Source organism: Dendropsophus ebraccatus, chromosome 4, assembly GCF_027789765.1.
Source record: "Dendropsophus ebraccatus isolate aDenEbr1 chromosome 4, aDenEbr1.pat, whole genome shotgun sequence".
Taxonomy (NCBI): Eukaryota; Metazoa; Chordata; class Amphibia; order Anura; family Hylidae; genus Dendropsophus; species Dendropsophus ebraccatus.
In genome coordinates this window covers 139,985,185-140,012,423 of record NC_091457.1, presented here as the reverse complement: position 1 = coordinate 140,012,423, position 27,239 = coordinate 139,985,185, and the positions used below count along the sequence as shown (strand labels likewise).

The following is a 27,239-nucleotide window of genomic DNA, read 5'->3' as shown; positions in this document are numbered from 1 at the left end:
TGTAAAGTCTTCCAGGGTGTGAACCTCTTTCATTGCACAGCTCTCCTCTCAGGGCTCATAGTTTAGCGAGCTGAGAGCACACTTAGAGGTGAACTATCAGCAGGTTAGACAAAACTAACCTGCTAATAGCCCTCTATTGAAAACAGGTTGCACAGGACGAAGGTATGTTATTAACCTTCCTCCTCTGCACCGTTTCCGTGCTGTTAGTAGTTTACTCCTCAGTCCAGAGCACTGCTAGGAGCACTGCCCCGCCCCTAGACTGCCGAGCTGGTCCATTGATTATCATTAGAAGGAGCGGGCCGGCTTGGCGCTATGGGGGTGAGGCAGTGCACCTAACAGTGCTCCAGGCTGAGGAGTAAACTGCTAATAGCACAGGAACAGCGCCAAGGAGCAAGGTAAGAGACACACCGTCCTCCTCAGTGCACAATTCGTCAAACCTACTGATAGTTCCCCTTTAATAGGGCATATGGATAAGTGTTGTTTAGATGAATTACATTACATTATTGTATGGTTTAGTTTACTCCTCCACTGATTGCTAATGTTTACATGTGGTCCCTGCAGAAGGATCATAACATTGCTTGCTGGATAGGGGACCCCTACCACTATAAGTCTAATAACATTTTTCCAGAGTTGGCTGCAGATATTAAAAAACACTACTTTATATAGCACTCTCTATGCAGTGCCATGCACATGAAGGGCTGCCAGTACACCTCAATAGCACTATAAATCTATGCATATGATTGGTACATCATACAGGATTTGTTTGCTCACACAGTGATTTATTTTTCTCTGTACTCCTTTCACTCCCATCCGGAAATGTCTGTTTATCACGCCGCCTGCTTCTTTGTGCATATTCTTTTCTTGGTATGAAATGCCGTCTTAACAGAAAGAAATTATGCAGGTGAAGGGAGAGATAGGGAGGACTAGAGCAGAGAGACACAGGCAGAGCACAGTCTTTGTATCCAGCTCGATTTGCTGCGGCTTATGTGAATTGGATAAAAACATTGTTGAAGTAATACCATGGAACATAATAACCCTATAGGTACCAAAGCCTTATTATAGCCAACACCGACAATGAGCTAGAGATGTCATCCTATGGCCACAAGGAGCATAAATTGGGTGGGATGACATATATGACAAATTTGCATATAAATTAATCTCACTACCTGGATTCTATGAAGAAGTAAGAATGTTATCTGGCATTTGACTTTCTGCTATAGGATAATATGTAGATCACTTAGTAACACTATACTAGGAAGGCAAATACCTAACACACTGCAGTCATCGGAATGGCATCTTATTGTTATCTTATATAAATATTTATTAAAAAAGATAATTATATCAATATTATCAGAAACACTTCCTTTTATATTATGGAATTACTTAGTCGGAGTCTGAGTGCCAGGATCTTCACGGAATGGGTGGAGGCTAGAGATGAGCGAACCTGGAGCATGCTCGAGCCCATCCGAACCCGAACTTTCGGCATTTGATTAGCAGTGGCTGCTGAAGTTGGATAAAGCCCTAAGGCTATGTGGAAAACATGGATATAGTCATTGGCTGTATCCATATTTTCCAGACAACCTTAGAGCTTTATCCAACTTCAGCAGCCACCGCTAATCAAGTTCGGGTTCGGATGGACTCGAGCATGCTCGAGGTTTGCTCATCTCTAGTGGAGGCCCATTAGTTTCTCCTCGACTTTTAGACATAGGCATGTAGGAGGACAATTACTAATGTTGTGCTGATAGCATACACCATAAATAAGGCGCTGATTCTTACCTTCTCCGTGGCGCACGTAAGCGGGGAGTTGGCGCCACAAGGCAGGGATGAGTTGTGGCCTAATTTATCAAGGTTCACGCGAGGAACCAGGCATACACCATGCAAAAATCTGCACTTGCTCTGGAGCAGATGTAGATTTCTGTGCAACTCTACGACAGGCTCAGATCCCGCCAGCTTTATTAGGAGTTCTCCATCTCTTAGTAAATTCAACCAGGAAAATTGAGGTTTATCTAAGGCTGGTGTATGAGTAAGCCAGTCTTGATAAATGTCCCCATAGTGTTCGGATTTATAGAAAGTTTCATAGACATAAATGGGGAAAATTTATCAAACATGGGGTAAAGTGAAACTGGATCAGTTGCCCCTAGCAACCAATCAGGTTCCACCTTTTATTTTCCAAAGAGTCTGTGAGGAATGAAAGGTGGAATCTGATTGGTTGCTAGGGGCAACTGAGCCAGTTTCACTTTACCCCATGTTTGATAAATCTCCCCCATCGAGTCCACACACTCTGCTCTGCATTAGTAGAATGGAGCTCTGACCTCTATAAAATATATCATAAAAATAGCAGAGAATGTTGAACATAGTTAGAAAATAGTAGTGTTGAGTGGACTTTGTCCGGGTCTGGCAGTGTTTTCTGAACCCCAACACTCAGCATCCGACTCCCAACAGCAGGAGAAGTTGGATGCTGCCCTAGGGAGTCCTGAAAAACATGGATACAGCCATAGGCCATGGACTGTATGCATGTTTTCCTGGAAGCCTTAGAGCGCCACCCAAATTCTTCAGCCATTGGGAGTCAAATGCAGAGAGTCAGGGTTGCAGAACGCAAACAGTTCACTAAGTCTGGTCAACACTAATAGTAAGAATAGACATTGAGTTCAGACCATTACATTCCAATGAGAGCCTATAACAATGTGCACCACCGTTATCCTATACAGTAGAATACAGCACAGCCTTCCATTGGAGTATACACAGGGAATTTGATATGAACCTTATTGTTCAAAAGATTCTAATATAACAAAGAAAATATGTTTTGTGACGTATATAGTGTAGTCATTACACATTGCTTAGTTCTCTCTAGCTGAAGCTACTGTAGCACTATGGATGCCCAGTTAATGTGCCAATTTGGCTTGGCAGCTTTATATATGGGCCAGTGATCATATTAAACAATTAAACAGTAATGAAGCCAGAATAAAAATTACTGATGACTCCAGCTGCCGACCATTAAGGATCAGGAGCTGAGCACAAAACACTTTGTTCAGATACCGTACACTGCAAACATAGAATCCTTTTAAGATATAGCGCAGAGGGGATGTACACACCATCAGTCCGAATGGAAATGCATAGATAAGTTCTATGTGTAATTCAATAAATATTTGGTTATGATGAATTGGTCTGATGTGCCCATTATAGTTCTGCATAGTTTTTCTTTTTTTACAGATTACTTTTATAGTTTCTACAGCTAAATAAAAATTCATTTTAAAACGGTAAACTAACTTCAAAGTTATAATAAATGTGTAGATTCATTGACATGAAGCCATGGCACTGGCATGTACAGTAAAAAAAAAAGAGCAGGAAGCAGACAGCTCCATACTTTGCATAGTGGCTGTGCTTGGTTACTACAGCTCAGCTCCTACTGAAGTGAACCAGAACTGAACTTCAGTACCTCAGTGGAGCCACTACACCATGTATGGAGCTGTCTACTTCCTGATCTGTTTTACTGTGTATGGCTATGTTAACACAATGTCAAAAATAGAGAAATGGCGCCCGATTTTGATATATTTAACTGACTGCAATAGCAATGCATTGAAGTCAATAGGAAGACGGTACGTCTAATGCACACAATGCATTGAATAACGGATGTTTTTGCCGATGATTATTTTCGTCCGTCTTTTGCAAACAGCAGATGTTTTATATTAATTGTTCACACACAGTTTTTCTTTTGTCACGGTTCTTTCTCCGTTTTTATTATTAAATTCAATGGACTTTTCAATTAAGCCGCACCCAAAGGCCAATTAGTGACCCCAAACTAGAATAATGTACAAGCACCAGTCGTTGCACTAGGGAGGCCAGACAGCTAAATGACGTCCGTTATTTTAGACTAAAAATGATGGATGTCATTTTAAACTGAGCTGAAAAAACGTTGTGTGAACATAGCCTATGGCTGCACCACAATAGATGAGCATCTCACTGATCTGATAAAGATGAGCTATCCTGTGGAAAACAAGGGTCACATTAAGATCACCTTAGGGGAGATTTATTAACGATACACTGAATGTGGCCTTCTCCTTGGTGTACGCCTGCCGTAAGCCTCAGTCACCTGATGGCCAGGCAGGGCAAGGTGGGGAGGAGGTCAGGCCCCCTTCTATGCCTCATTTAGCAAGGTGTAAACCAGGCAAAAGTTACCCCTGTGATTTACTGTAGATGTGTACATTTTTTTGCAATTCCTGTGCCAAGTGCAGATCCTGCCAGATTCACTATGGGAGTGTGCCCAACATAGTAAATCCTGCTGGGCAAATGGGAGGGGGGCTTTATCTAAGACTGATATACATATACGTTGGTCTTGATAAATATTCCCTAATATGTCTTGATAGAATCCTCAAGTGAGCAGAAATAACTATTACATCATTGTGGTCTCTATCAAGACAAAAGAAATTTTCTTAATATATTATAAGGTAATCTACATAACTTTATAATATATTATTGATTGATTAATGGCATTTAATGTATGAAGCTTGGTATATAGAGATAAAATATGCAAGATAAATGTATATATATATATATATATATATATATATATATATATATATATATATATATATTAGGTTATCCAAAGTGCTTTGATGTTTTCCATAAGAAGTCTTTTTCCCAATCCGTCGACATTGCGCCTCCCATGTCTATGTCTAGCAGCTATCCTATAATTAGAGATGGTAAAATTTATTGGGTTCCAGATTTGCCACATATTGTAGTAATCCACAATTTGGGGAATCGGTGAAGAGGAGGATGTTCTAATGATTCAGTCATGTATAGAGATTGTAAAATCCATTAGCCAGGCTCGAGCGAAATAAAGAACTGAATTTTAAAAATTTCCTTTTGATCTTTTTCTCACTGACGGTTACGTTTGTTGTAGTTTATAATAATTCTCTCTTTGCCGTAATGGAAACCAGTTCTTAATTTACTGAGAGGCTTGGACATGTACATAAGAGTCAATCTACCAATCTACAATGGACGTCTTACAGCAGGGAAGGGGAACCTTCAGTCCTTCAGCTGTCGTGAAACTGCAATTCCCATCATGTCTGGACAGCCGAAGCTTTAGGTTCGCAAAGGTTCCTCATACCTGTGTCATAGGATGACAGCAGTAGCTTGAACTTCTGGTGAGACAGATGCTGAATTTTGTAATAGCTCAGACTCCTAACTAGAGATGAGCGAAGCAAATCTGGAGAATCAAGATTTGCTGTTAATCTTGCTGTCAATTTGCTTTGTTCTGTTAAGCGAATTCCCACCTATTTAAGGAAATTTGCAAAAAAAAAAAAAAAAAAAATGGTGGCCGCACATGCTGTCTGTGGAGCATCACTGGGCGGAAGAAAGGGATTAGCCATAATCCCTAGCGCCCGTCCAATCAGCTGCAGGGCCCTTTGTGATGTCAGCACCTCCCCCTCTAAATAAGGCAGTTTGGTAACGGAGGTGGCAAGTCGGCTGTGTGTGGAGGAGAGAGCAGGATGGCAGCAGGCAGTTAGAGCAGAGCAGGGAGAGACTAACAGAGTAAGGGCGAGTTCACACTACGGAATTCTCGCGGACAATGTCCGTGGAATTCCGTCAGCTGTCTGCCCGCACGGGCACACGCTTTTCCGCTGGCTCCATAGACACCATTCTATGGGCCGGCGTATTCCGCAATCCGCTGAAAGAAGTGACATGACACTTCTTTCAGCGTATAGTGGAATACGCCGGCCCATAGAATGGTGTCTATGGGGCCGGCGGAAAGGCGCCCAGATGTGCGAGCCGACAGCTGACGGAATTCCGCGGACATTGTCCGCGAGAATTCCGTAGTGTGAACCCGCCCTTAATATAGGGACAGAGAGGAGAGGAATGGCGGAAATTCAATGATTGTGAAATTGTGCTTTTTTGATTTTTGACTCTTTTACATCAACATGTTTTAAAAATTTGTCCTTCTGATATAGTCCCAGTATTGTAGCTACTATAGTTTTGGCTGTTTTAATGAAATTCATTAAGATTCGATTTGCAAATCCTATGGAGTTTGACTGAAAAATTCGGAAAGGTCGTGAAACAAATTTCTGGCTGCTTTGCTCATCTCTACTGCTAACATACCATGCAACAACGCTGCAGTCACCAGCCATACATGTGAAGTAGTGAAGCAAAGTGGGAAAAAAAAGCCAAATTGTAAACTCTAAAGCACTGAAGCATATAGCAGTATGAAGTATGAAGTCATTTTAGAACTAACACTAGAGAACCAGAGCAAAGCAGAAGTAAAAGGAACTCTAACCTGTCCAATCTTTTTCACTCTACAAGAGGTGATCGGTGGGATGAGGGTTAGGCAGAACACATGGACGATCAGGCTGCCATTGTGGAAGGGGAACAATTTATAAATTTAAAGGAGTTGTCCAGGACAAGAAAAACTTGTCTGTTTTTTCCCCCAAAAAACAACACCACACCTATTCTGTTGTGCATGGTATTACAACTTGATTCCATTCACTTTAATAAAGCTGAGCTACAATAGTACACACAGACTGGACAGCGATGGCACTGTTTCTGCAAGAAAGCAGCCATGTTTTTCTAATCCTAAATAGCCACTATAATAAATCTTAAAATGAGTGATGAAACCAGCAGATTCTACAAGCCCGGTGAGGGTTACGCTATAGCGTCACAATATGGCATTGAAGTGGTAACAGGAGAAATTGCCCTCCTGAAAAGGAATTGTGATGAGTAAACGCCCCAATGTTTGGTTTGGATCTCAAACACAAACATAAAAAAATAATTGTGATCGGTTCGTGTTCACCGAACATTTACAAACAAATAACGAGCGAACATTACAAGTGTACATTTCGGTCTAGAGTAACCCATATGCGTACAGATTATCAGGTGCAAAGCGTAAAATACTTAATAGCGGAACGACTACTAAGTGCGTAGCATTAGTGTATCTTTTATTAAATTGATGTGCATACATGCATCACGCAATATGCGCAAGGAATGCTAGGCCACAGTGTACAGTCAGCTTAGTAAGTCAAGATGTTCCAGCGAGCCTCCCCTTATCTCCTTGGAGAACTCAAAAACATTGTGAAGATAATGGACAGGATGGACTATGATGGACACCTGGTCACTACAGGGTTAAGAAATGAATTCTTATAGTGCTAAAACGCTGGATTCTGTCTCTCCCTACACTGTCAATTTCACTACGTTCTAAGCCCTACTCAGTCAGTTCTCCCTCCCTACACTGACTAACTACCACTGTGAATATTTCTTCCTAACTAAATTCAGATGCTGTCCCTGCTCCTTTTACTCTCCCTACTGAACGCCACAAGAATCAGGAATGACTGTGAGAAAATTCGCCTAAGCGTCATGTTTTTACATATGTAATGACGCTAATGGTACAGCCAATCACAGTAATGCCAGTAGTGAACATGGCTGCTACATTACTTGATGTGCCCTTCCTTTCCCACACGTTTATTGGCTCTTTCAAATTGGTGGAAGGAAACTTATGCAATTGTGTACATGGCGAAATAAACATTCGCATGTTCGAAAATGTTTGAAAGTAATCGTTAATAACCATTCCAATCATCGAACAAATTGTTCATGATAGGCGAACACAAACAAACACAAACATACAAACATTTACTAACATGTTTGCTCACCACCAAAAAGGATCTTTTTATGTTGAACATGCAATGTCATCGAGATGTTAGAGAGCAGGAGAAGCTGAGGGAAAATATATTTTTTAGAGCTTGAAACTTTCTGCTCATCCTAAGCTAAGAGTCCAGTGGGCGGTCCTAATCAATGACTGACATCTTTCTGTACACAGTCAAATGAAAGACTCCACCCACTGGAGTCCTAAGCCCAGAAGGAGCAGGGATTTCAATCAATAAGTTACAAGTTTGACTGAATCTTTTCCCATGAAACCATGTATCAATCTGTTCAGCTCTCTCTGCTCTATAACATGATGCAACTAGATTACACAGCATTTTCATAACGACAGGGTTCCTTTAAAAAAAAAATCAAGTAAAAGTAAGGCTAAACACATGTGTATACGTATTTATACTGTTTTCCAGTGGGGGTAAACACAAGCACAAGTTTATCATGATGATTTATTAGCTGTCCTACTTTTGTACTGTGGGTGGACAGTCACTATAGGAAGTTTTATACTACTCCATTTATATCCATTCCCGGATTTCCTCTGCGTTGAGTGTCACCTTTACAGACATTGCACCTTAATTATTTTTCCGCAGGAGGGATCACATCTGCACAGTAACTTCAGTCTGAGATACCAAAGTATTTACCTACCCCGCCATTACAATGAAGAAATCCAATCTATTCCATGTGTCTCCGAGGTAACACTTCTTCCCAAAAATTCCCAAGGCCACCATTTTTACAACCATCTCCATTGCAAAGAAGATGAAGATGAAGTCATCAAATACCTGATGTAATTGAGAGAAGACAGAGGTTAGGAAGTAAACATAATATATGGCTATTCATGTAACGTATAATGACTTTATTAACATTAGTAAGTAATTGAAACAATAATCAAACAATAAAAACAGTAGTTGTCCTCCATGTCCCCGAATAAGCAAATGCCAATTGGATGAATCTTAAAACCATGGACAGTAAGAAACCTAATAATGAGATCCCTTCTGGACAATAAAGAGAAGTATTTTACTAGGTAGGGAGTGCCCATTTCCTTTTGTAAATTAACCGATGTAAAAAAGTTACACAGATTTACAAAATTCTTCTATTAAAAAAAAATCATTTCATTACTTATCAGCTGCTGTATGTCCTAAAGGAAGTGGTGTATTCTTTCCAGTCTGACACAGTGCTCTCTGCTGCCACCTTTGACCATGTTTTCTATGGGGATTTGCTACTGCTCTGGACAGTTCTTGACAAAAACAGAGGTGGCAGCAGAGAGCCCTGTGTCAGATTTGGAAGAATACACCCCTTCCTGCAGGACAAACAGCAGCTGATAAGCACTGGAAGACTTGAGATATTTAAATTAGGGATGGTCCAAACCAAGTTCGGTTCGGGTTCGTACGAATCCGAACTCTCGGTAATGACTCCCGCTGTCTGCAGTGGGCGGATCCAGCGGGAGGACCGCCTGGAAAACAGGGATACAGCCATAGCCATAGGCTGTATCCCGGTTTTCCAGGCGGTCCTCCCGCTGTATCCACCCACTCCACGGAGCGGGCAGACAGCGGGAATCTGATGCCGAGCTTTCGGGTTCATACGAACCCGAACCTCGGAGGATTCGGACCATCCCTAATTTAAATAAAAGTTACTTACAAGTCTATATAACTTTCTAACATCAGCTGATTTTAAAACATTTGCCCTTTGGGTACCCCTTTAAGACTATAGGCAGTTCCACTGATTATAGTTTACCATTGTCACCATCATGGTAACAGCGTTACTAAACCTTGGTCCCAGTATTAGAACTATACAGGCAATCCATGCTAGGGTAAGAACCACACCACCATCTGCGGATTGTGCTATCTGGGCAGGGCTTCATGGTCGCAGCACCACTTAGCTCCGCCCACATCACCACCATAGCCCTTGTCCCTCAGTGACGTCCCCTTGGTGGTCATTGGTATGGGCCCGCCTAGAATGAGTGGGGCCTAGACCTTCAGGCCGGCCGGCGAGGAGGCGAGGCCTAGATGGTGATGATGTCACAGAGGGGCGGGATCTACGGTGCAGTTCTGTTTGCGCTTTGGTCGAGAAGGTGGCACAATCCGCAGATTATAAAAGATCACTTTTTACTGGAACAAGCCCTATGACGCATGATAAGTTATGAAAACAGGAAAATTTACCCTTTACACCCGTAGAGAAGTCACCTTAATGACTTAATGCTAAGCCCAGCACTTAGGGTCCCAACCCAGTGAGTGGCTGGGAAGAGTATGAAGGTAGTGTGACAACATGTCTCTGGGGCTCCGCCATCTTACTTGTTGGGTACCATGTTACAAAATGAAATAGTGTTCTTTTTACAATGCCGCCCTGCTGCAGAGGATCAAGCACAGTGTTGGGGCTTTATATTCTGTCCATACACCGGCATATTTTTTGCAGTATGTATCTTGGATGTAGCACCATGAAGCAAAATGAACATGGCCTAATCTGATTCTGGCGAAACATTCTGCGGCTCGGCACCAACTGTTATCTTTGACTTTGGCTCTCAAGCTACAAAAAACTGGAAACTTCTACAGTAGACAGTGGTGCGAGTAAAGGCCGACCCCTGACAGTTCGATGTGTGCATCATATGCTTTCAAAAGATAAGAACTTACTTGAAGGATTTGGCAGCGGTCAGAAGAACAGTCAACATCTTCACAGGGCTGGAACATTCCCAAAGTCACACAGTTCAGGAGGATTACCATCATACTCAAACACTCGAACCACGTGAAAGATGGATGGTTAAGGAAAATTGTCAGATGCTCATCCTAGCAATTCATTTTTTATGGCATAGCATTGAAAATAATGACAATACAGAGATTTATATAATAGGTTGTCCAATGTTTTCCATTCATTCATTGCATTGTATTGAAACTCTGTACCATGCAATAAAATTATCAAAATTTCAGAAACTAATATTACTATTTTCTCACTGAATATTTCTTTACCAGTGTACTTCATTGGTCTTCATATTCGAATAGCTCCTTAGAATATGTCCAAGTAAGAAGGTTATAATCGGGTATATGGTAATGGAGATTGTAATATGACCATACATGTCTTGATGGACATGTGTCTTTTTTCAACCGTATTAACTATGTAACTATGACCAGCTGTTCTATATATATTATTTCGATCAATAACTCAAACTCTTGGTATTTGATTACCAATGGCTGAAGAAGTTGGGTGCAGCCATAGGCTATATTCACAAATAGTCTGTCCATTTCCGTCTTTTTTCAACCAAAACCAGAAGTGGAACGGACAGGGCAAAATTATATTGGAAAGATTTGCACATCTTCAGTGTTTTTAACCCACTCCTGGTTATGGATGAAAAAAGACTGACCAAAAGACTGATGGAAATACCATGTGTGAACATAGCCACAGGCTGTATCCATGTTTTCCAATACTCCCTAGGGCAGCATCGAACTTTTGCAGCCACCAGTAATCAAATGCAGAGAGTGTATGTTTGGATTAACCCAAAAATACTTTAAGTTCACTCATCGTTATCAATAACCAATGACATCATTACCACTGGCTGAACTTCCATTGAGGCAGCAGGCACAATAGCTATAGGGTTGTGTTGGAAGAGAAACCAGATAATTTGCCTTCCCGTGGTACTGTCATGCCAGTCTCTTCATATTGCATACAGATAGATTCAGAAATGTATCCTTTAACCATAAAATTCTCCAACAGTTATTTTACGAAATTACCTAGTACAGGATTCTTAAAAAAAAAATAGAAATAAGCAAATCCATTTAGTTTGAATTTCACAGGAAATTCAGAAGGACTTTTTGTGAACCATTGTAAATTGGTTGCATTCCTGCTCCTGTACACTGGGCACCCAGAGATAGTCAGCCATACCTTATGCCTCACAACTTTAACTTACTATATTTTCTGGACCGGGCACTCTGTACTCAGCCCAGCTCCTTGGTGTACAGTCCTAGAACAGGGACTAGGGGTATGTTACTGAGTAAAAGCGGCCCACCCGTCAATGGGATGCCACGTGCGTCTCGGCTCAAAGAACTGACATGTCGATTCTTTGAGTGGAGAGAGGAGGCGTGCGCCTTCCCATTGGAACACTGATGCAGGCAGAAGCCCCCACTGTTGAATTCCGCTGCTTTTACTCAGTGTGAACATACCCTAGGAGTCCATGTTCCGGTACTTAGGCTGCTTCATTAGGTGATATCACTGGTCAAGTTTATAACACTCCACCAATCACCAAGTGCTTTTTGACCTCATTTGGTTGTGTAAATTATATGTACACCAAATACACTGTAACAAAAATAGTACTGTATATGGCGAGCTGCCTTACCCAGATCCACTAGACCTGGATGTCAAATATGTAATATATAAAAATGCTGGTTTGGGGGTTTATTACTACTGCCCAATCCAAAGAAAGAAAAAAAAAATCTACTGATTCCAGAAATGATTCCATGGAAATCTTTTAAATTTCTAATAACAAGAACACAGTAGGACATGTTTTGGTGCTGAGGCTCACGTCTTCTTCAGGTCCCATTTACACCCTGTTTAAAAAGTTCAAAGTTTTTTAGCATACAAGTATATCAGCCCTCCCTTTACATATTTATACTATGAGTGGGTAATAGAGATGAGCGAACCTGGAGCATGCTCGAGATGATCCGAACCCGAACTTTCGGCATTTGATTAGCGGTGGCTGCTGAAGTTGGATAAAGCCCTAAGGCTATGTGGAAAACAGGGATATAGTCATTGGCTTTATCCATGTTTTCCAGACAACCTTAGAGCTTTATCCAAGTTCAGCAGCCCCAGCTAATCAAATACTGAATGTTCGCTCCGGTTCGCTCATCTCTAGTGGGTAATCTCAGGGCAATCTGGGAAACTATGAATTGCGATACAATTAAAAAATTATTTAGTTTCACCAAATATTGAGAGAATTTCTCATCTTTAAAAAAAATGTAACGAGAAAGGACCCATATTGAGCCCATCTAGCTGTATGATGACTGTACACATTCTCTCTGGTACACAGTAACCATTCACCATGTTATACTTCTGACATCAGTAGTGACCTTTTATATACTGTAGTCTATATACAACACTGTATTATTTTTAGCATTGTATTCATACGAAACCCTTCAGCTCCTCCGATGCTGAAAGCTGTTTTCTGAACATAATTTTAAGGGTATAATTGTTAATTAATTTGATCCTTAAATGAAAACTTTTCTTGCAGAAATTGTTTGGTTTCCAGAATATGGAATTATGTTGTCAACATCAATCAGATTTCGCTAAAGATAGCCCTTCTCATAGTGTCAGAGCTTATGCAATTACAAAGTTAATTGGTTCTAAAGAATTCCTTTCGCCGGCTTATACTCGCTGGCAACAGCACAAATATATTTAATGTTTCTGCTATAAGATATGGAAAGTAAATAATGGAGAACCTTTAAGATTTGCCCCGGGTGCTGCTATTTTCCACTGTGTTTATAACAGGTCATTTTATTTTCTGCCCAAAGATAACTAAATGAGCATAGATAGAAACCACCTCTTCACCTCCTAGGAGTATGTGCTATTTAAAGCAACTTCATAGACTCCCCCATAATAAAGCTAATTTACTGTAGTATTAATGTGGAAATTATCCAGTGTTAATCTTTTTTCTCACTGGTTGTATGGTAAACTGTTCTTTATAATCATGAAATAAAAATCAGCTCCTCATTCATTGACTTTCTGGTCAGCCAAGAATAGACTTGTATTTATAGATAGCAGCCAATCTGAGGAGGCAGATCTGCAGGGGAGGGAGAGAGGAGCAGACTGGACCAATGATGAGACAGGGGGTGTGTCTCATACTCTCTCAGAATCCCTGTAAGCACTGTACCTGAATTGCAGTCATATAGAAAATGATAAAAGTTTAATAAATCAGAATTAATATTAGTATTAATAAATCAGAAAAACAGTTAAGATATCTCTGTTAGATACATGTAAGCAAGCACAATAAAAGCTTTGGACTGCTGGAAATGCATATTTATATATTCTTTCTTTGTAATTATTATGGTACAAAAACTATTTTCCATATGTTTTTATTAAAAATTGTGTTAAGTATTTTTGTTCTACAGCCACTCCTTTTATGAAGGAAGTCCATTGGAGCAACTAGTTTGAAGAATCTGGGCTAGCTTCTAAGCCAATATATGTACAGGTCAACGATCATTCGTCCACCAGTTATTGAAAGTGTATAGCCACTTTAAACTGCGCACAACAAGGTGCTTGGTCGAGAATCGAGCATGATTGAGCACCCCAGAGCTCAATCCAGCACTATGATTAATCTAGGATGCTTACTTAACACTAATTTTTTAACCATTTTGCTTCTGTCAGTTTTGACTGCATTATATCTAAGCTTAGATGATCATTCAAGGAACAGCAGGACTGGCTGTAGACAAAACCTGTAGACAAATTCTCTGGTGGACTTCACTCTCAAAGGAATTCTATAGTTTTCTATAAACAGTAACATATGGAAGCTGCTTGAGCAAAACTGTTTAAAAATATTAAACTAATAAAAACTTGTGAAAATGTGTCCAAAGCCTTTACTATATATATATATATATATATATATATATATATCCCCATATATCCCCGTGTTTTGAGACTTGCAACTTAGGCTCCACGACGGACCCCTTCTTTGCATATTCAATCAGTGGACTTAAGTTAGTGAACTTAAATGAGTACTCCATTGGACTTTTATAGTGCTTGAAAAGCACTATATTGTAATCCGTATTTTTCTTCTTCTTCTTCTTCCGTTTCTTCTTCCAGCCATTTTTCTGCGCGTAATACAGACCGAACCGCTTTGCGCACAGACTTTGTTCGAACTGCGTTTCGAAGCCCTCGGCGGTGTGAGGTGTGCTATCTATTTTTTGTTTCGATCGGATTTTTCGTTTTTAAGAAATTTACGTTCAAAGACCCCTAATTTCCCATAGAAAATAATGGCCCATTGGAAATAATGGCCACACTCTAACCGCTAACAGCCAATCACAGCACATATGCAAATAGCTGAAATATTGCAGCCAATAGGAACTCTAAGGAACTCTTGTCAGGCAATGTATCACACCATCCACAGTCACATGTCCACTATTGACCAATAGAAGATGTAATTTATGGAAGGTCCTTAACGATTTTTTCTCCCTGACATGAGTAAGATTGTCATGGTAACCGAGCAATGATCTCTACCATGTTAAGTAGCAGAGGCGCTCTTAAAGGGACGCATGACACTCTTAAAGGGACCAAAGTCGCTCAGAAAGGGACCCAGGTCACTCTTAAAGGGACCCAAGTCGCTCTTAAAGGAACGGAACCCAAGTCGCTCTTAAAGGGACGGGACCCAAGTAGCTCATAAAGGGATGGGACCCATGTCGCTCTTAAAGAGACCCATGTCACTCTTAAAGGGACGGGACCCAAGTCGCTCTTAAAGGGGACCTCATTTCACTAGAGCGACTTGGGTCCCTTTAAGAGCGACCTGGGTCCCTTTAAGAGCGACCTCGGTCCCTTTAAGAACGAAATGGGTCCCTTTAAGAGCGACTTGGGTCCCTTTAAGAACGAAATGGGTCCCTTTAAAAGCGACCGGGGTCCCTTTGAGAGCGACCTGGGTCTCTTTGAGAGTGAACTGGGTTCCTTTAAGAGCGACATGGATCCCTTTAAGAGCGACCTGGGTGCCTTTAGGAGCGAAATGGGTCCCTTTAAGAGTGAAATGGGTCCCTTTAAGAGCGACCTGGGTCTCTTTGAGAGTGAACTGGGTCCCTTTAAGAGCAACGTGGATCCCTTTAAGAGCAACCTGGGTGCCTTTAGGAGCGAAATGGGTACCTTTAACCCTTAGACGACCCAGGGCGTATAGTTACGCTATGGAAGTCTGTCCCCAGACGACCTAGGGCGTAACTGTATGCCCTGGGTGTTTCTCCGGCTATGAAGCGTGCTCCAGAGCGGAGCGCGCTTCATAGCAGGTGGGGGCCGGCAGCAATCAGCAGCCGGGACCTCACCGGTAATGACACGCTGCAGCAATCGCGCTGCCGCGTGTCATTAACTCCTTAAACGCGGCGCGACCGCGGCGTTTAAGTGTGAGTGACAGGGGGAGTCCCCTGTCACTTACCGATCGGGACCCCCGCAGTGTGACTGCGGGGGTCCCGATCGGTAAAACGGACTGCCGGAGATCTCTTACCTGCCTTCCTGCGGTCCGATCGGCGATCTGCTACACTGAGCCTGCACAGGCAGGCTCAATGAGCAAATCGCCGATAACACTGATCAATGCTATGCTTATGGCATAGCAATGATCAGTGTAAAAATCTAAGTACTCGATGTAAAAGTGCCCCAAAGGGACTTCAAATGTGTAAAAAAAAAAAAAGTTAAAATCACTAACACACAACCCCAAAACCCCTCCCCCAATAAAAGTTGAAATCACCCCCCTTTCCCATTATATAAATAAAACATATAAAAATAAATAAACAATTAAACATATAATATACCGTAGCGTGCGTAATTGTCCAATCTATTAAAATATAACAAGCGTCATTGCGAACGGTAAACGGAGTACACGAAAAGAGGGAGAAAAGTGCACGGATTACCGATTTTGTTACATTATATGTATAAAAAATTTTATAAAAAGTGATCAAAACGTCCAAACTTCACAAATATGGTATTAATAAAAACTAGAGATCATGGCGGAAAAAATGACACCCCATACAGCCCCGTAGGTGAAAAAATAAAACTGTTATAAGTGTCACAATAGGCCCATTTTATTTATAATTAATTGCCAAAAAAAAGGATTTCATTAAAAAAATATATATATAACATTAGAGAATCTTCATAAACCTGTATATGGTTGTGTTCGGACTGACCTATAGAATAATTGTATTGTGTCGCTTTTACCATATAGTGCATTACGTAGACACAGGAACCCCCCAAATGTTACCATATTGCATTCTTTTTTACGATTTCACCTATTTATATCTTCATAAATAATATATTTGGGATTCCAGCATACATGTTATAGTAAAATGAAAGACCCATTACACAGTACAACTATTCCTGTAAAAAACAAGCACTTACATGGCTTGTAGATAGAAAACTGAAAGTGCTAGAGCTCTTAGAAGGGGAGGAGGGAAAATTGAAAACACTAAGATCAAAATTTGCGCGGTCCGCTGGGTCATTTTGGGCCTGGTCCTCAAAGGGTTAAGAGCGAAATGGGTCCCTTTAAGAGCGACCTGGGTCCTTTTAATAACTAAATTGGCCCCTTTAAGAGCGACCTGGGTCCCTTTAAGAGCGACATGCGTCCCTTTAAGAGCGACCTGGGTCCCTTTTAAGAGCGACCTGGGTCCCTTAAGAGCGACCTGGGTCCCTTTAAGAGCGACCTGGGTCCCATTAAGAGCGACCTGGGTCCCTTTAAGTACAAAATGGGTCCCTTTACGAGCGACCTGGGTCCCTTTAAGAGCGAAATGGGTCCTTTTAAGAGCGACCTGGGTCCCTTTAAGAGTGACCTGGGTCCCAGAGATCCAAGTCGCTCTTAAAGAGACAGGACCCATGTCGCTGTTAAAGGAACGGGACCCAAGTCTCTTTTCAAGGGACCCAGGTTGCTCTTAAAGGGACGGGACCCCAGTCACTCTTAAAGGGACTGGACCCATGTCACTGTTAAAGGGACCCAAGTCGCTCTTAAAGGAACGCGACCCAGGTCGCTCTTAAAGGGACGGGACCCATGACGCTTTTAAAGGGACAGGACCCAAGTCGCTCTTAAAGGGACGGGACCCAGGGTTAAAGTTTCTCTTAAAGGGAAGTGACTGTTAAAGGGGCGCTCTAGAAGTCCCTGTTAAAGGGGCGCACTTTTCAAGCACTATGTATTTTCCTGGAAATGCAAATCTAGTTTTCACTGATCGACCCGAGCTCAGTGATTGTTGTGTTTTTTTTTGTATATATTTATATATATCTATCAGGGATGGTCCGAACCTGCCGAGGTTCGGGTTCGTACGAACCCGAATTCTCAGCAATGATTCCCGCTTTCTGCTCGCTCTGTGGAAAGGGTGGATACAGTGGGAGGACCGCCTGGAAAACTGGGATACAGCCATAGCCATAGGCTGTATCCCAGTTTTCCAGGCAGTCCTCACGCTGTATCCACCCGCTGCACGGAACGGCCAGACAGCGGGAATCTGATGCCGAGCGTTCGGGTTCGGACCGTCCTTAATAAAAATATATATATTTATATATTTTTGAACACGTGGAAATATTGCATTACTTGGAATACAGTTATGAATTTATTGATTTCTCTACAGTTTATTACTGTACTTAATTGTTTGATTGTTTCTTCTTCTTCTTCAGGACTAATAATCTTCAATTTTCTATTCCTCAAATAAAAACTATACACGTTAACTACGATTTATCTATTGAAGCCCATGGCCATGCCTCTATATATATATATATATATATATATATATATATATATATATATATATATACACTCACCGGCCACTTTATTAGGTACACCTGTCCAACTGCACGTTACCACTTAATTTCTAATCAGCCAATCACATGGCGGCAACTCATTTAGGCATGTAGACATGGTCAAGACAATCTCCTGCAGTTCAAACCGAGCATCAGTATGGGGAAGAAGAGGTGATTTGAGTGCCTTTGAACGTGGCATGGTTGTTGGTGCCAGAAGGGCTGGTCTAAGTATTTCAGAAACTGCTGATCTACTGGGATTTTCACGCACAACCATCTCTAGGGTTTACAGAGAATGGTCCAAAAAAGAAAAAACATCCAGTGAGCGGCAGTTCTGTGGGCGGAAATGCCTTGTTGATGCCAGAGGTCAGAGGAGAATGGGCAGACTGGTTCGAGCTGATAGAAAGGCAACAGTCACTCAAATAGCCAACCGTTACAACCAAGGTAAGCAGAAGAGCATCTCTGAACGCACAGTACGTCCAACTTTGAGGCAGATGGGCTACAGCAGCAGAAGACCACACCGGGTGCCACTCCTTTCAGCTAAGAACAGGAAACTGAGGCTACAATTTGCACAAGCTCATTGAAATTGGACAGTAGAAGATTGGAAAAACGTTGCCTGGTCTGATGAGTCTCGATTTCTGCTGCGACATTCGGATGGTAGGGTCAGAATTTGGCGTCAACAACATGAAAGCATGGATCCATCCTGCCTTGTATCAACGGTTCAGGCTGGTGGTGGTGGTGTCATGGTGTGGGGAATATTTTCTTGGCACTCTTTGGGCCCCTTGGTACCAATTGAGCATCGTTGCAACGCCACAGCCTACCTGAGTATTGTTGCTGACCATGTCCATCCCTTTATGACCACAATGTACCCAACATCTGATGGCTACTTTCAGCAGGATAATGCGCCATGTTATAAAGCTAGAATCATCTCAGACTGGTTTCTTGAACATGACAATGAGTTCACTGTACTCAAATGGCCTCCACAGTCACCAGATCTCAATCCAATAGAGCATCTTTGGGATGTGGTGGAACGGGAGATTCGCATCATGGATGTGCAGCCGACAAATCTGCGGCAACTGTGTGATGCCATCATGTCAATATGGACCAAAATCTCTGAGGAATGCTTCCAGCACCTTGTTGTATCTATGCCACGAAGAATTGAGGCAGTTCTGAAGGCAAAAGGGGGTCCAACCCGTTACTAGCATGGTGTACCTAATAAAGTGGCCGGTGAGTGTATATACATAGATAGATGTTGATAGGGCATTGATATATATTCTAAGTGATAATTTTTGCCATTATGTCACTCTGATAAAGTACTGACATCAGTTGTATACTGTATATCCCTCTTAGTGTTGAATATACTACTCCTAACGCTTTGATGGGTTCCCACTACATATATTTCAGTCAGTATTGTGGTCCTCATATTGCAACCAAAACCAGGAGTGGATTGAAAACACAGAAAGGCTCTGTTCACACAATGGTGAAATTGAGTGGATGGCCGCCATTTAATGGCAAATATTTGCTGTTATTTTAAAACAACGGCTGTTATATGGAAATAATGGCCGTTATTTACTGTTATATGGCGGCCATCCACTCAATTTCGCCATTGTGTGGACAGAGCCTTTCTGTGTTTTTAATCCACTGCTGGTTTTGGTTGCAATATGAGGACCAAAATACTGACTGAAATATACGTAGTGTGAACCCAGCCTGAATGTGATTCCACTTAGCCAAACATATTCAAGAACACTGCATTATAGGACTGATGCCAATTCCCCATCTCTAGCAAAGATGTAAGCCGAGGCTGCTCGCTGCTTTTGTCTTTGCTTCTGTATTTCTCACTACCTCAGGTTCCCTTGAATGTCAGGCCCCAAAAATGACACTAAAGAAAACAATCACTACACTTATGCCGCCCAGGGGACACTGAGCTTCATGAGATAAGCGCGGCATGATTCTAAAGTGATCATACCTTTAAGGCTCTATACATTTTGTAGCAATTGTTCTTCTTTATTTCTCCGGTGCTAAAGCTATCTAAAGCTTTTGGAAGAATAAAAATGAAGTCTGAAAATCGTTTTCATTACAAACTTCCTACCTGTTTGTGCCTATAGCAATAATACAGATCTATATGTCTCCATGGTAACAGACTACAAGCAAACCCTGTGTAGTCTGATCCAGCATTTATACTTTCTTGTCTGTTTATCCACTTTATAACATATGTTTGTTTGGTTGGTAAGCAAGACACAGGGAATCAAAGTAAGAGAAAATAACTGTAGCATACAGTACACCTATACAGGGTTTGTTTTGTTGTCTATTACTACGGAGATGCATAGGCAGAACATTGTAAGAACTTTTAAGGAAGAACATTGGAATGGAATACTAAAAATTTAATTGGGATCATAAAAAATATGGTTGTGAAAAATATGATTGGACATACCAAAAGCAATTTCAGTGACCTACTGCACTTGGACACCAGAAATGCGTCGGAAATGGCCAAGGTTATTTTTGTTTTCTTTATCCATGCTTGCTTTGTGTTTATCCAATAAATTCTACACCCACTACAACTGGCTATTTAGTTATATAGTTCCACGAGAAATAACAAATGAATGGCACAACACAGAACTATAAGAATATATGTTTCAGTATTGTTATTTCATGGAGAATACAAGTTATTACTACAACAAATAGGTCAGGGAAGGGGTCTTTAAAGGGGTTAGCTAGAGTTAGAAAAATATGGCCACTTTGTTCTAGAGACAGCACCAGTCTTGTCTCCAATTTGGATGGGGTTTTGCAACTCAATTTCATTCAATTGAATGGAGCTTAACTGCAAACCAGCCCTGAAGTGGAGACAAGAGTTGTGTTGTCTCTGGAAGAGAGTTGCTATATTTTGCTAATGCTGGATAACCACTTAAAATATTTTTAATATCAACCTATGTCAGAAAATCTCCAGTCTTCCAGTACTAATCAGCTGTTGTATGTCCTGCAGGTGGTGGTATATTCTTTCCAGTCTGACAGTGCTCTCTGCTGCCACCTCTGTCCATGACAGGAACTATCCAGATCAGTAGCAAATCCCTATAGAAAACGTCTCCTGCTCTGGACAGTTTCTGTTAGGGACAGAGGTGGCAGTAGAGAGCACTGTGTCAGACTGGAAAGAATATACCACTTTCTGCACGGCTTACAATAGCTGATAAGTACTGGAATACTTAGGATTTTTAAATAGTTTACAAATCTATATAACTTTCTACCACCAGTTGATTACTATTTTTCCCCACAGGGTACCCCTTTAAGTATAGCCTTTATCCTTTTAACTTAATATTTAGTAGTAAATGGGAACAGTTTGCTGGAATCAACTAATTCGGTTTCCCAATTTACGCAACATTTTGTAAAATTCTCTATATCAGATCAGACTTATTTTTACTTCCCACAATTGACTCTATATAAACAGATTGGGTCCTCTAGGGACATCTCAGGTATTCTGTTCTGCTAAAAACAAGACAAGTGGAATTGACTGGTTACTTGATGTCACAATTGGACACTTAACTACGTCTGGTAATGTATTCCAATAGATAGTTGTAGTAAGAGCCCAGGAGCAGCGGCTGCCTGCCTGTCTGACTACAGCTGGAGAGCACGGGCAGAATGACATCATTGTATCCCGGCTCACGGACACATGTATTGGTGTCACACTGGGTAATCAAACACCCCGTCATTTTAAGGTTCTCTATTTCCTGGATCTCCTACCATTGACCTCGATGTGCAGAACATTCACAGCTGCCTCTCCACACAAGGGAACGCACTGCACGCTGTTTTTAACCACTACCTTTCACACTGTCTCCGCTCTGCCTTTTCGCTCCATTTTTTTTTCTTCACATCACTGTTCGCTTCCCGCATTTCAGTCTCCTAATTACTAAATTATAATTATGTCTCAGTCTCTCCTGTACATTCCTGACCTATATGCAGCGCGCAGAAGAAACATTACCAACCGTACGCTGGTTAATACTCTGTACTATTCACTCTATCCACATCTCTCCATATTAAACCCTTCTTCCCCGTGACTGTATTTTTCCTGGCATCTACTTTTGCTTTTATGACTCACTACATAGTTTGGGTCCAAAATGCATATTTTTCTTTTGTTTGCTGTATTAAAAAATGTTCTTTTATGTCTCTGCCGCTGATAATTGACTATGTACTGTAAGTAGGATCACATTAAAATGTGTGTGTGTATATATATATATATAGCCAGTGATTCACAATAGTCAGTATAGAAAGGATTATCCATTCCAGAACTGGAAAACGTAGTTCATAAAAAATACATTTGATCAAGATTAGGGATGAGCGAATCTACAGCAGGGGCGAAGCAAATCGCTTAGTTAGGATTGGCAGTTGGCTTGTCAGGCTGCTGGCTTTGAAGTCTGTGCCACTCAGTGCCGCTCCTCCCCAGGTGTCGGGAAAAGCTGCATCCAGTCCTGGGAAACTCCTCACAGGACATCAAAGCCAGCAGCCTGACAAGCTGACAACCAATACTAACGAAGCTAATTGCTTTGTTTCTACTGCTAATTTGTTGATCCCTAATTAAGATAATTTATCTGTGTTGTCTATATTTATATAGTTGTCCCTCTCTATAGCTATATCTGTCTTTATACTGCCATCTCTTTAAATAGTTGTCCCTCTTTATAGCTATATTTATCTTTATACCACCATCTCTATGTATAGTTGTCTCTTTCTATAGCTATATCTACCTTTATACCACCATCTCTATGTATAGTTGTCTCTTTCTATAGCTATATCTATCTTTATACCACCATCTCTATGTATAGTTGTCTCTTTCTATAGCTATATCTATCTTTATACCACCATCTCTATGTATAGTTGTCTCTTTCTATAGCTATATCTATCTTTATACCACCATCTCTATGTATAGTTGTCTCTTTCTATAGCTATATCTATCTTTATACCACCATCTCTATGTATAGTTGTCTCTTTCTATAGCTATATCTACCTTTATACCACCATCTCTATGTATAGTTGTCTCTTTCTATAGCTATATCTATCTTTATACCACCATCTCTATGTATAGTTGTCTCTTTCTATAGCTATATCTATCTTTATACCACCATCTCTATGTATAGTTGTCTCTTTCTATAGCTATATCTATCTTTATACCACCATCTCTATGTATAGTTGTCTCTTTCTATAGCTATATCTACCTTTATACCACCATCTGTCTTTATAGTTGTCTCTTTCTATAGCTATATCTACCTTTATACCACCATCTCTCTTTTTTAATTTCTATGGCTCTCTTTCTCTATTGTACTTAAGAAGATAAGGAGCACAGATGACCAAAATATAGCGTTCGAAAAAGTGGTTTGTTCATCCAACAGGACAGTGGTGGTTCAAATGACGGGCAATGTTCCATCTCCGTCCCGGAGCCATTTCAGAACACTACTTTTTAGAGTGCTGGGTTCCTTATCGTCTTATGTGACCAGTGGACTTTGCATCAGAGCCCTATTGCCGCTGGCACACAGCTATTTTGCTCTCTATGTTAATGTTCAGCTTTAAAAGCTTTTTTTTTTAATTACCCCCCCCCCCCCTTTAAAGGTCGTAAAAGAAATTAAGCGGGCAATTGAAAAGTACACTGCTTTTTTATTCCCAATATCACCTATAACTGGGATTGACACATTAGCATCAGTTATAGAAGGAATACAGCCCCTTGCTCAGTACAAGGCTGATCTTGGTCTGCTAAGATTAAGGCCTTATTCCTGCATTCCGTTAATATAGATGATGCGCTACAAAGCAGGTTTCTGAGCTCCTGGCATCATCTTTCATGACACTGTTTAAATCTTTGCACTTCTGTTCAGACACAATGGGGGAGATTTATCAAACATGGTGTAAAGTGACACTGGCTCAGTTGCCCCTAGCAACCAATCAGATTCCACTTTTCATTCCTCACAGACTCTTTAGACAATGAATCTAAAGAGGTGGAATCTGATTGGTTGCTAGGGGCAACTGGCCTAGTTTCACTTTACACCATGTTTGATAAATCTCCCCCATTGTTTGTTTTATCCACATGGGCTCTGGGGTCTGTATGTTATTATGATTGGTATTAACTAAATAATAACTACTCCCTATCTTTAGGGGAATGTTGTGTACTCTCTTGAGGACTGATTGTCCAGTTTTATTATTCAATAAAGAGATTCTGTACCTCTCGGACAGTCCCCGCGAATCCCCGGTACCATTTTGAAGTCCTTTCCCAGGCTTGTCTGGTCCAATGGTTTGTCTGTCTCTTGAGGCCTGTATCCAGCGTAAAAGCTATTTTGATTCTGGTGACAAAGAGTGTCGGGTGTCAATGAGGTAGGGCCCAGAGCGTCCATGCATTAGACCTGTATTGCCTCTCTTTTTTTGTCTTTTTCCAGCCCATAGGTGTGCCCAAAAGAATAAAGGTGCGGAGAGAGGCACTGCAGGTCTAGGGCATGGACACTCTAGGCCCCGCCTCATTGATACCCTGACGCTCCATGCCACTGGAATAAAAGTTGCTTTTACACCGAATACCACCCCCAAGAAAAGAGTCTTAGACCGGACATGCCTGGGACAGAACATCAAAATGGTACTGATGGTTTTGGGGGAGCTGTCCGGGTGAAACCTTGGCCAAGTCTCCTTGAACATCAACAAAGCACAGTCTGTAAACACAATAACGTTGTTGTATAATCTATAGAGTGTTTCAGCTCATGTGAAGCGTAGTATTATAGAAACCCTGTATAATTGTTTATGAGCAGTTCTAGGCGTAACTAAAAAAACAAAAAACGAGTTCCATGAGGCTCTTGTAGTACTGACAGAAGAGGAGATGCAGAGTGATATAATAATATCAGAGGACTGTGACTTGCCGCCGCTGCTGCTTGGCCTGTGACTTCCTGCAGCAGTCAGCTCTGAGGACACAGAGGTAAATAATTCTTCCTAATTTATTAACCGGTCACAGAGGAGCTCGCCTTTAATAAATGAACAGTGAGAAGACTGGATTGCCACCTGAGGCTGGAAGTGGAGCAAGCTGCTTACAATGTCAATAGCAGACAAACACAGACAATCATCACTTCCTCTTCTTGTAAACTTCCTTTGGTGATAGCATATTATACTGGAGACCGAATGTACCACTATGCACCTCTGAAATGTGTAGGATCAATCAGGAAAGTGAAAGATCTAGTTGTAATATTGTTCATGAAACCATTGGTATGCTTTTATTGGGGTGTAGTAAGTGAGTACAGAGGTTTCGGCACTCACCAAAGTTTTGCAGTAACAGTAGTAGAAAGGACTTGTTTGGAAGTTAGCCTTCATCAGGTACCTAGCCTAGCCTACCATGGTGGAAGAAATGTATCCTTGGCCCCAGGCTGTCCACCAAAGCTGCCCCATCCCAAGTACACAGGCACACAGACATGTGACCCTAGAAAGATGAACTCACTAGCATCAGTGTGCCCCATATGCATTCTGTAAATAGTAGATGGCACCCTGTGTGAATCCCCCATGCAGTAGATGGCCTCCTGTGTAGTCCCTGTTAGTAGATGGCCCCCTGTGTAGTCCCCTTTAGGCCCCGTTCACACAGAGCAAATGGGGGGGAATTCTGCGGCCGAATTGTCTGCCGCAAAATGCCGCCAGCCTCCGTGTCATAATGACACTCTATGGGAGGCTCACGCGCCCCATCTCTCTGCCGCAGAATTCCGTTGCACTTGCTCTGTGTGAAGGGGGACTTAGTCCACGGTCCCCTATGCAACTCCCCTAAAGTAGATAAATAGGTGTGCTCACCCAGGACGGCCCTGCAGCTTCACATCACTCAGGGTCCTGCCGGAGGATCACACGGTGGGCCCCCCAGTTATGTGTATCTGCACTGAGATCAGATTTGGGTGGTTCAGGTGGTTATGAACTGCATCATGTGAAGTGTCGGAACCTCTTTACTTAGCTACTATTTTGACTTTGTTCATGAGCACCACATACTAACAGAGTGCCCACCCCTGGGTTGTACTTTATATGGGGTGCCCACACAATGGCTTTCCATGCAGAAAACCTGCAGCACATTGCAGTAGCAGCAAATTTCATGGGATTTTGATGAGTTGTAGAAAATGTCAAAATGCTTTGCAAAACACCCCCCCCCCCCCCCAGTGTCAAAGCACCTATACTCCTCTGATCTAGCCCTCCACTTGTCATCCATTTATGATGGGGCAGCGCTGCCCTATTGACCTTCCTTTCTGTTCATCCTGCAGCTATAATATATTAAATACATTTTCATATCATGTTGTAAATCCAGACTCGATCAAATAAAGATGGAAATGTCATACAAACAAGACTTAATGCAGTAACCGCAGTGTTTCTCTGCAATTTATCAGCTATTAAATGCAGATTTGTTAGAGTGCAGTTAATATAGAGCAGGAGGTCCCTTGGAGATGCTGGATGCTACATGCATTGGAAAGCTGCCATCCTCTATTAGGATGGTATTACGGCTGTGCTCTCTATTTACTCTTAAAGGGATAACATTAATATCACTGAAGCTTCAAGCTAAAAAATGCCAAAATAGAAAACTTTGACCTTTTCCAGTCTTTTAAGAGAAAGGTATGTTTTATGAAACCTAATATTTTTATGACAAGATTGCTTTGAATGTTTTAGTGAAGTAAACTCAATTTTAATTGCAAGTATTAAAGGGGATTATTCTATTAAAAAAAAGTACAGGACTGAAAGCTATCTACATCAATCCCATAGACAGTAAATAGAGTTATTAGAAGTTATCCAATATCCACAGAGAAGGAGATAGCTGTCTTAATTGCAAGAGTAAAGTTGCTTAGTTTTGTTTTTGGGCCCTTCCTCTCTCCCTATAGTTGACTCCATTAGCTCATGGGCTAGGTTCCCAACTATTGCTCTCCGTTCTTTCTACAATTTCTAGATTACAACATCGCTTCCATCCACTTAGTCACAGTACCTTCACAGGACCTCCCCAATAGGGATGAGCGAACTGCAAAGTTTGAGTTCGTGCCCGAATCCACACACTTGGGTAATGAGCAGACACCCGAACAGTCACATGTCTGTTTGTGTCTGTCCGTTGTTCTTCAATAAAGCTTGTTAAAGGCTTCTAAGCTGATGGCTCAGCAGCCAATCAACAAGCTTGTACTCATCACCGTTGCCCTGGCATTAGTCAG

At 41.4% G+C, this 27,239-nt stretch overlaps 1 protein-coding gene across 1 annotated transcript in view; it reads right to left on the bottom strand.

The window, feature by feature from the left end:
• The window catches only part of CACNA1I (calcium voltage-gated channel subunit alpha1 I), a 495,446-nt gene that overhangs the window by 245,739 nt on the left and 222,468 nt on the right, over positions 1–27,239 (bottom strand). The window contains exons 3-4 of the mRNA XM_069968882.1: positions 10,263–10,374; positions 8,284–8,417 (exon numbers count right to left, since the gene is read on the bottom strand). Of these exons, the coding sequence (XP_069824983.1) occupies positions 8,284–8,417; positions 10,263–10,374 (246 nt within the window). The remainder of the gene's footprint in view (positions 1–8,283; positions 8,418–10,262; positions 10,375–27,239) is intronic.